We start from the raw sequence: 10,881 nt of genomic DNA, 5'->3' as shown, positions 1-10,881 counted from the left end.
ATACTTATTTTACCCGCTGTATACATAAGGTAGTGTGGGAGAAACAGAAATGCGGAGTACAGAACAGTCATATAATGAAATACAAAAATGTAGACAAATTGAACAATAGGGTTGTGGGGGAGAAACATCGAAGTGAGGAAAACAGAAACAGACATATATTGAAAATCGGAGTTAACAGCGGTAGGCTAATCTGAAAAGATGTGTCTTCAGGCCAGTCTTAGACAGGGAGAGAGAGGTGGTATTGCGTAATCCATGGGATAGTGAGTTCGAAACATACGCACTTTTCTCCAAAAAGTCATGCAGTCCGTCATCTATTAAATCTAGCATTGTACAGTGTGATATGTGTTATCTATTGTTCGTAATCCAGAGTTCACACGGTGTGGCAATACCTTTCGTTTATGATAGCCAAAAATAGCAGTGTGAGCTAGGCTTTAGGTGGAATTATGGGAAAATTGAGGAACTGATTTAAGTCCTGGGAATTTGATTATAAGGGAGTTTGATGCTTAAGATGAAGATAAAACGGTTTTGCGCTGGTTGTGGTGAGACGGATGTTGGATTGGAAGTTAATGATGGACTAAGTCATTCTTGTGACTATAGTCTTTGCAGTTGGTTGTAGGATCTGGGATGACAGCATAATGGGGTTTATGTCTTCCCAATTAAGCTCCTGGTGGCAGGTGAAACAATACAAGGGTAAGTAACGATGCTTGTGATGATTTGCAGCGACCTGAGTCAGTACTTAAATTCTTAAGTCTTTCCATTTTACTTGGATTGATTTGGGTTTTAGCTTTGAAGTTTCTCCTTAACTAAATCTGCACCTTGACTATTCAGAAGATTTAAATTATACCCCTCCAGTGGCAAACAGTCTAAGGGTGTGTTTTGAAAATGCACAACGTTTGGACATAATTGTGAATCTGACAGAACAGTTGATTTATTTTGCTTAACTGTTTAAAAGGAATCACTCTTAAAGTATATTCAAAGTCATCATAAAGGAGACCTGATGAAAAATWATTATTTTTGTTGAAAGAGCTGCATCATTCTCCAAAATGTGACGCCTACAGCTAGAGAGAAGCAATTATGAATCCAGATGAATTCCAGGTTCCAGATTAGGCTTCCCACCTTACCGTCGATGCGAAACAGAGACAGACGCAGACACATGGAGAGAGAGAAGTTCTGGCCCAGCTGAGCTAAAGAGGGGARCAAGGGATCAAGGCGAGGAGACGATGAAAGACGTATCACCGGCAGGCAGGGAATCAAAGCGCCTCCTGACTGACTGGGACCGCCACTGGTGTGTACGATGCAAGTGAGAGGGTGCGTCTGTGTAGGCATTTGTGCTTCTTTTCATGAGCTTAAGTTTGTTTTTTTTTTCTCCTGAGCACTGAGTGAGAAGCTGACAGTAAGTCTGTAATTAAAGCAAAAGATGAAGAGAGATAAAAAAAAAACAGCACGCACACATGCAAAAACATATATTTCACTGAGAGCACTAACAGTATAGCTGGTATTTTRCCTGTGTTGCTTTTTTATCTATTTTTTTAGCTTTTTAATATTAAATTTGCACCAATCAGTTCACTTTAATAAACCACGTCAAAGCAGTTGGATGTTGTTGTTTTTTTTGAGGAAATGAAACTCAGCTGTTGTTTTGGGTTTGGGTCTGTCTCCAATGTTGGAAATCTCTTTAATTATGGGTTTATTTTCCCGTCAAACTCCATGTAGCAAATCAGATGTATATATTTCCAGCTCATTTAGCTCCTCATGAGTTACTTTGTTCGGCGAGCTGGGCTTCCTGTGAGACTGATAAAGCCTCTGAAAACACAGACGAGCACGCCGTGTGAACACACATACAGGCCCGCCTCTCTTTAGATCCTTTTCCAATCAGGAAGCTCCATTAGGGAAGCGCTTTGAGGCTCATTTGTGGTTYGACTTCGGAGAAGGTGAAAACAGTTAGTCTGATTTGACTGACAGGCCTTCCGCCACTCTATTTACTCTCCAGCTGCCTCCAGATCATAGAAGGGAGACAAATTGCCAGCAGCACATTCCTCCTTCTGATTTAAAAGAAAAAAAAGAGCACTGGCACTTTAAATGACACTGAACAAATACATCTCAGTGGATGATATGCAAACTGTTTGAGAAGTCTTTGGTATTTAAGAGGATGGGTGTGATTTCTGGTAATGACATGGTATTAAACTGAATACAATAGTTACGTTATTGAATGGTATTTAACGTTTTTCTCCCTTCACATTATTCTGTCTACATTTAATTTGTGTATCTAGTGGCTACATTTTATTCAGGTTCTTAAATCATCCTGGATGGAATACCTGTTCCATTATTTTGCATCAGAACAACAACAAAAAAAAAAGACACATTTTTCTCTGAATCTTAAAAAATAAGCTTTTTTTTTCTTAGAGTGAGTTGTTTACCAGAAATGGTGCAGTTTTAGATGACAGACTACAGAAACTAGAGGGGAAATCCGTAAAGTTTGTGGTTTTCTCCTACAAACCAACTCTATTGAAGTTTTATTACAAGTGAAAAATTCGATAATTATCCTACATGACAATCTACGACCGCTGATTATATTTCATACTTTGACAAGTTTGTGCCAGGTTTGACTTGAATGAATTTGGATTCTGTTGAGCCATACGCTACAACGGTACATATGCAATTTTTTTTTTTTGACGTGTCAGCATCTCGATGATAGTCGGTTTGATATGCGTTTAATATGCGTCACGTTGTGTTGTGCATGCACAAATGAACACACAGAAGGAACAAAAAAATCAGGGTTTATAGCTTGTCAAACTGTTTAACATCTGTTTGAGATCTTGTGCAGATTTTGGCAGGTTGAGCCCTGGTCTGTAAAGGGATAAAGTAATTGCCATTTCAGGGTTTGAGCTCCTTACCAGTGCTCTGATTAACTTAGGAACTTTTGCACAGCTGGAATGGATTATGCCTGCAAGTGTGTAATGTATTTATGGCAGGTCAGACTCATATCTTGACCTGACAAATTAAAACCAACAAATTTTTTTTTATTTACAGCGCAAAATTGACAGCTCCCATCTCCGTAAACACACTGGTTATTGTACGRGACTATTATTTAGCTTAAAAAACACTATTTGCTGATATTTACTGTGAGAATACTTAAGCCTGAACTTATTCTAATAATATAATGAGAACTTCAGGATATTAAAATGTCATTTATTATTAGAACTATTGGTATAAACATAACTGAAAACTTGTTATTGATATTTTTTTATTCAAAAACTCAAACTGTGGCAAACAATATAGCTTTTTTTATTCAACACTGTCATGAGCAGTTTTTAGTTTCCGTATTACAAGTCATTTTTAATGTTAAGTGTAAAATCAGTTTGATAGACGAGAAACACAGAGTCTAAATATAAAGCAGATCCTTCCCTTCTGACATGCCAAACTCAAGAGTGATTAAAAGATCCTGAATCTGTATGTTGCTAATGGGATTGTCATCAGAAATTAAGTGGTTTTCAAGAGACCACAAACCATCCTCTGACCTTATCTTTATTGTCTACATTGCTTTCCTCCTTGGCCAGGTTCCCTGGCTGCTAATATGCCTAATACTTAATCAAGCTGTCATTACAAGTCCCCATAATAAATATCTTTAGCTGAGTTAAACGATGGTGGTAAAAAAAAAAAACATTTCCCACACAACCCATCTGTAACTATGCCTGATGATATATAGGTAGCAGGATGCAGAGGACACATTTCCCAGAGCAAGTAGAGATGAACTAAATTAAGTCGCGGAGACAGGAAGAGGCAGAAAAATCAGAAAAAAATTACTACAGGCCTGATCTAAATTAGTGACACTTTGATTTCAAAATTTTAAACACATTCAGAAGTAAATTCAAAATACTTAATAAAACAGTCAGTAAAAAAAATGTCCAAATTTGTTGAGCAACAGCTGCTGAAAATGCAAGTGCACAGAGCAAAATAAAGCTTTGCTGTAATTATGAACTAATAAAATGGATTCCACGACAYATAGATTCAGCTTCGGGTCTGGCAGAATTGTTGGAATTTTGTAACCAGAGTCTGTGCAMTAGTGATGGGGGAGGGGCATTAAGTCCCGCCTACTTTTCTGCACACAATCATGATGTCTGCATGAAACAACTGCTTACAGCTAAAAATATTAGAAAAAAATAGTATCTGAACATACCGGGTAGGAACTATATGAACCATCACATATTTAAAAATCATACGAGAGGTGATTTATTTATTTATTTATTTATTTATTTATTTATTTATTTATTACAAAGTCAGTTTCCCGTTTGTTCACATGAAAAGGGCAAGACATGAAACTCGTACTGGATCCAGCCCTACAGGGAATCTGGTCCCGTTCCAGCTTTAACTTCCAGGTCTTTGCGGGTGAACCCATAAAAACTTCCTGTGGATCATCCATTGCACGAGTTTCTCCTTTTGTTTCAGAAGGTAGTTTGTGARGCTGGATGTGTGTCTTTAGCTGTTGTGACCAAAATAAATTAGGGATTAGGCCTCTCTGTTGTTGTTTTTTTTTTTTAATCATGGATTGGAATTTATTAGCAAACATTTGCAGATTATTGCTTTTATATCCAATGTTTTCATTGCAAACCAAGCTGTGTTGGCTGTAAATACAAAATATGAGCGAATCTCTCAACAGCTTTCTCTAATTTCTTATAATTTCTTATTGTGTTTATTCAAATGGACTTGTCACCTGTGGTAGCTGTTGCTGGTTTTCTGTAGGATTTGGGATACATTTGGTGATTTTTACTATCTCAGAAAGGCCCATCATCATCAGATTAAAAAAGAGATCTAATAAAACCACACTGATTCTGGTAGTTTGTCAGTTCTTAACTTTTATGACAGAAATATTGATTGGGAAAAATAAAAAGGTTTCTTTTTACATAGTTAAGGGCTCTCTTTGCCTGCTTTATAGAACAAAAGCTAAAAAAATGAAGTGCAAATATGATGAAAAACAGAGGGTTCTGTTAGAGCAGAGGAGCCCAAAGTGGGGCCCGCGGGCCAAATTTGGCCCTCCAAGCCATTTGATTTGGCCCAACAGCAGTTGCCATATTTCGTAGGTTGTAACCTGTTGTACTATGTAGAACGTAATCATTTCTTATTATACATAAGTAGTTTTTTCTCGCACAGACTAAAACAAAACTGGGCCACCGTATTGGCTGCTAGCTTAATCATTAAAAACAATGGACTTTAATTAAAAAATATCTGTATTTCATGTATTATATTATCACATTTGGCCCGCAGCCCTGGATAGATTTTCATTTTGGCCCTCTCGAGGAAAATGTTTGGGCACCCCTGTGTTAGAGGAAAGTTGATTTAAAGCTCAAAGGAAAAAAAAATACAAGAAAGACATGTTTAAATCGGAATAATTTTCCATATTGACTACTTAAATTGCCAGGAAATACCTTAACGTAACATGTTGATTTGTCTGTGTACATTTTTAAGGTTGACAGGTTGCGACTGTGTATTTGTTTTTGTAGAAAAATAGTGAAATCCCCTCTCTTTTCTTTGTAGCATTTGATACTTCATTTTTCCTGCTTACGGAAAAAGCAATCACACTAAAGCAAATACAAACCAGGAATGAAGGCAGAGCTAATGAGCAGAAGGAGGTTCCAAAAGAACTGCTCGTACTATTCCATTCAACAAAAGCTGCAAAACAAAAAAACACACAAAAAAAAAAAAAGTCTTGGAAAAACCAACTGAATCGGCCYGTTACATTTGCGGCGCTCCGCTGGTGCCGTTTCAAGCGACACACAAACTTGTTAAAGACGCCGCCAAAGACAGACGGGTTATTTATCAGAGATTATACAATCGTTAGAAGATTAATACCCCTGGGGAGCCTAAAAGACTCTGAGTTGACTTTCATCTCAGACCTGCCTCAACAGAGAGAGCTGAGGTTAGAGAGACAGGCTTGAAAGAGGTGAAGCAGACTGTCAGAAGACAGAGAGTCTTCAAACGCTGCCGTACTGCTGTGTGTGTGTGTGTGTGTGTGTGTGTGCGCGCACAGGTTCGTGTGTTCATCGCTTTAACCCCATAATGAGTAGCCTTGAGGGGGTCCATAGCCATTTGGCAGTTCTTCATTTCCTGATTTGAAAAAAAAAAAAGCACCATCAAGCCTTTTATCTCTACAGCACTGACACAAAAATACATACAGAGGCACTCACACACAACACATACCGGTTGTGGTCTCACCACAAAGTTTTGCACAATTAAGCTTACTTTGCTCTGAGAAGTGAATGTGGTGTGCATTTACAGGCCAGATATTTATATGTTAATGTGTGTGTGTGTGTGTTTGTATGTGTAGATGCCGTAATTAAGCAAAATCAAACCGCTACAGTTGAAATGTTAGCCATCGTCGAAGATCTAAAGTCTGCGACATGGAAGAGTGAAATCCAAGGTTTGGAGCCAGACAGACAGATTTTGACCTCAGATTGCAGATAATTGTGGCTTCCTTCTTTTGTGTCTCAAACACACAAACATTAACACACACTCCCACCCACACAGCCATACACACACACACACATACCCAACTTCAAATAGATTTTAAGCTCAGCTACTAATGTGGACTGAATTTGACTTGAGGGTACGTCAAGGAAAATAATAACACTTTTTTTTATACCACCCTGTCAGCTTATAGCTTCCACCTTTTTTGATTTTGACAACTAAAGCTACTTTACGAAGGTTAGAAAAACACCAGATTTATAGGTAATGACAACCAGAATATGTCTTTAAATACGCATTAATGATGCTCCAGCTAAGTTGAAAAGAGCTTCAGAAAAAAAATAAAAACATTCTGTTTTTCTTTGAAGTTGTAATTTCGAAATAATCCGATTTATTTCTACCCGAGTAAACAGTTTTGACGTTTGACTGTGAAAATGATTGAAAAGCAAATGATTCTGAATGCAATTTGCAGCTGACAAACCTTTTTTAAATCTTTGATTTGAAATTTGCAAATTTCATACACAGATTATTGTGACGCCAAACAAATTGTAAGAAGTTGGACATGCAGTCCCACTTGTTTGTCYTTTCTGCTGCAATGTTGTCAAGTGATTTCACTAACCTTTTGAAAAAAAAAGAAGAGCAGTGAGATGTGCTCATAGTTATGAGCCAAAAATAATGCCGTAGGCTGCTCTACTGCTATTACTTGTTTATTGGCTATGATGTGATGCTAGCAAGCTACTGACTGAATACAGGCCACCCACATTTGCACCATGACAGGCAGCACTGTTGTTACCTCACAGACTGGCAATAGAAGTTTACTGCAGGTGGTTGTAAAAGTTGGTATTATTTTAGTTACAAGACTGAGGATTTTAAAAATTGTATTTTTTTCCACTTCCAGGAAGAAAACAAAAAAAATGTCAAAGAGGAGGGGTCAGAAGAAGTTTGTCTTTTTGTCCTTGTTGGTAAGTTTCCCTTCTCAGTCTCACTTATAGTCCAACTCCTCTCCTTTACCTTCATGTGACCTCACAGAGCTCATTTCATCACCTTCCCTTTTCTTTTTCTTCTCTGATTTTATCTGCATCCCGTGTTTCATTTTCTTCACATTCCCTCGTATCTTTACATCGTCTTACTTGGCCTTTGTGGGATTTAAACTTTGGGAAAACCTGTTGATCCAGCAGAAAACTGCAACAGTACAGTTGATTCAAGCAGTGCATCATTCACACTTTGCACAACTCACCACTTGTACCAGTTAGTAAAACTTCGAGTTTTGCAGAAGCAGATTTATTTATTTTTTCTATATAATTTTAGTTTTGATGTTAAAATGCTTTGGTAAAACTCCTAAAAGTTCCCCAGCACTTCACCCTCTCTGCYTCCTCTGTCTGTTATCCTGTCTTGTTGCAGGTTAAAACTGGAGCTGTTGGTCAAAAACCAAGAAATATATCAATTACCTTATGAACTACAAGCCACAGGATGTGTTATGCTGAAATATGCGCTCTATGTTTTGTTGCTTTATTGAATTTCTTCCAAAGCAGTGTGACAGTTTTTTTTTACAGTTGGCATAGTGAACTGCTATGATAGAAACAATATATATACACTGTGATCCTGGAATTCAAACTGAATTCAAACTTAAGGTAACAATAGAAATGTCTTTTTTTTTGCATTAAAATATCTGAATAAGTTTTTTTTCTCTTTGCATGTGCACTATAGCGAGAACACAGTGATGTATTAGTTGGCTTAGAGGTTTTTGATGGATCATGGTTTTGTCTCTCACTAAGTCTCTTTAATCTGGACTCAGCGGTTTGCCTGTTACTCACAAAAAATTTAGTCACTAGATTTATTTATTTATTTATTTATTTATTTATTTATTTATTTATTTATTTATTTATTTATTTATTTATTTATTTATTTATTTATTTATTTATTTATTTATTTATTTATTTATTTAATTTGAAGGGACCGCAATGGGAGGGATGTGCAATCAGTTGCAGTTCACAGCTTCACCACTAGATGTCACTAAATCTCCCATTCCACTAACAATCAAACTGTTGAACTGTATTTACATCAACTGTACTTCAGGCATGTAAACTAAGGGTCAGTCTGTTTTTKGGGGGGGATCTGGTTTGTATTGTTATCCGGTCATCTGGCCAGAAAAGAACAGGCTTGTGCGCACAAACACTTTTTTTTAACATTGCCTTGTGTCTGCCGACAGAAGACGGTTAAGAAGGATAGAAAGAGAAAGATGTTATTAAAACAACAGAGTAAAGATGGAGAGACTTAGTCATGCAATCATTTATTTTCTCTTCATCATTTTCTGGACTGCAGATGATAAAAGTCAGTTAGTTTGTTTGGAGAAGGACAAAGTCTGCTGGAAAAAGCTATAAATACCAGCTGCTACTTATTACATTAGGCCACAGTGACACAATGCACACACACACATACACATGCACAAACACACACACATGCTCAGTCGTGTTTCCATCACTGCGGGGGGCATTACATTGACTTCAGTTTTCTGAAAATGTACCCCAAAACCACAACTTGCCTAAATTTAAAGTTACCACAACTTTAACCCCCACAAAACCCAACTGTTTAATATAGTCTTCACATAAAAATTAATGGTTGTTGTTTTGGGGGATTTTTGTTTTTTTGTCTGTAAAAGCGAGGCGTCTTATTTCCACTCAGTGATTGTGTAAACGCATCGAAGCCCCAACAACGAGAGCAAAGCAAGAACACAAACGCTACAAGAGCAGATGCTGCGATTGTGCAACCTTCTTGTTAGAATCACAAAATGCTAACAATCTCAACAAATTTTAGTTTTAAAGACAAAAACTTCAAGATATAGTTATTGTTTCTTTTCATTTTTTTCAGTTTGATTTATAAAATAAAGCTTTTGATCCTTTGCTACATGGTTTGGGGTATGAGTTAATAAATGCATCATGCAGGGCAGTTTGACACCTGTTTTTGTTACAGGTTGGCATCATAAAGGCAAACCTTAAAACTGACTCACTTCACAAAAAAATCATTAATAAATTTATTCTTTATGCACACATATAAATATTACACTTTCAAAAACCTGTCCTGATGTTTATGGACTGCTATCAAAAGGCAAAAAGATTATAAGGTTTTTGCTTCTGCCTGTGAGTTTGTCTGTTAATTTAATATTGTTTTGTTGCAGCAGATTAATGAACATTGATTTAATCCCTTTTGATTTTACCCTCAGGTGTCAGCTTACAGTTTGGAGAAGTCTGTCAGAGCGTGGTTACGTTGGTTCTGAATGTGCAGTTTTGATTCTGTTTAGCATCTGTCTCCACTCATTCTGATCTCCACCTGCCTGTTTTTTTTTTTCTTTTTTGTTTCCCCCGTCCCCCTCCAGGTGTCTTGTATRCTTGCTGGTGCCGAGTACTCTAGCTGCGGAGAGTACGAGTTCTTCAACCAGACCAGCAATAGCTGCCAGGCCTGTCCTCAGTGCCAGCCGGGGCAAGAACCACACATGGTGAGAGTATATACAAACACACACAGAGGAAACACACGTGAAAACTGTTCATTTAGGGCGCAGTTCTGTTTCTTGTATTTAAAATCGACTTCTTTGTGTATTTATATCTCTTGAATTCATTTTAAAGCAAGTTTGTTAACTAAAGAAGAAAKGTAATTAAACAAGGCTGTTCAAAAGTGATAAATATCACAAGAAACTGAGAGTTTGATATGTGTAAGGTTCTGCTCAGACCACCCACAACACACAAGTCGGACTAAATTGAACGCGCACACAGCTGCACAGTGAAGGGTGCCTTGATTCGAATGAACAATTCCTTCATGGATTTTTGCTCTTATGGACACAAATGTGAAGGCACGCACGGCCCTGGATAATTTACTGCAGTCACATTTTGATTTAGCCTTCATCTGCAGACAGCCAAAGTCAACACAGAGCAGGTAAACGCTTCAGTGGGCACCCCGGGGTGCCACACCCCTCCTCAAAGAGATGGCTGCAGCCAACAGTGAACAGAGGGAACTGTATAGCAGTGGTTCCCAAMCYTTTTATCTTCTGACCCACAAAATATCCATGGCAAAAACTTGTGACCCCAAATATTACTGGTCTGAGTACATGAACTTTGTTAATAACCCTAAAAACACAGGCTTTTTGACAATCTGAACAGCTTGTACACAAATATAAATACATACTGTATTTATAATTATTTAGTGTTTTTGTAATAATTAGAGGGAAAATATTACATCAGTAATTATTTTATTACCCTTTAAATTGATTTCTGGAGATTATCCAAGGTGCTTCATGACCCATAATTGGGTCCCAAGCCCAACTTTGGGAACCAAAGTGCACTGGTTCCCGAACTTTTCAGCTTTTGAAGTGGTAAAGACCTGTGCCTCCAACTATTTTTGAATGGTAAACATTTGTATCAGGTCAACAAAACA

At 37.4% G+C, this 10,881-nt stretch overlaps 1 protein-coding gene across 2 annotated transcripts in view; it reads left to right on the top strand.

Annotated features, from left to right (window-relative positions):
* Nucleotides 1–10,881, top strand: part of edar (ectodysplasin A receptor) — a gene marked incomplete in the record, with an annotated part of 54,305 nt that overhangs the window by 18,483 nt on the left and 24,941 nt on the right. The window contains 2 exon segments of one of the 2 annotated variants that reach the window (XM_014011518.1): nucleotides 7,355–7,418; nucleotides 9,830–9,949. In XM_014011518.1, coding sequence (XP_013866972.1) covers nucleotides 7,371–7,418; nucleotides 9,830–9,949 — 168 coding nt within the window. 2 annotated transcript variants of the gene reach the window in all.

Source organism: Austrofundulus limnaeus, unplaced genomic scaffold (assembly GCF_001266775.1).
Source record: "Austrofundulus limnaeus strain Quisiro unplaced genomic scaffold, Austrofundulus_limnaeus-1.0 Scaffold81, whole genome shotgun sequence".
NCBI lineage: Eukaryota > Metazoa > Chordata > Actinopteri > Cyprinodontiformes > Rivulidae > Austrofundulus > Austrofundulus limnaeus.
Note: the sequence above shows the minus strand (reverse complement) of the source record. Positions and strands in the feature narration are given on the sequence as shown.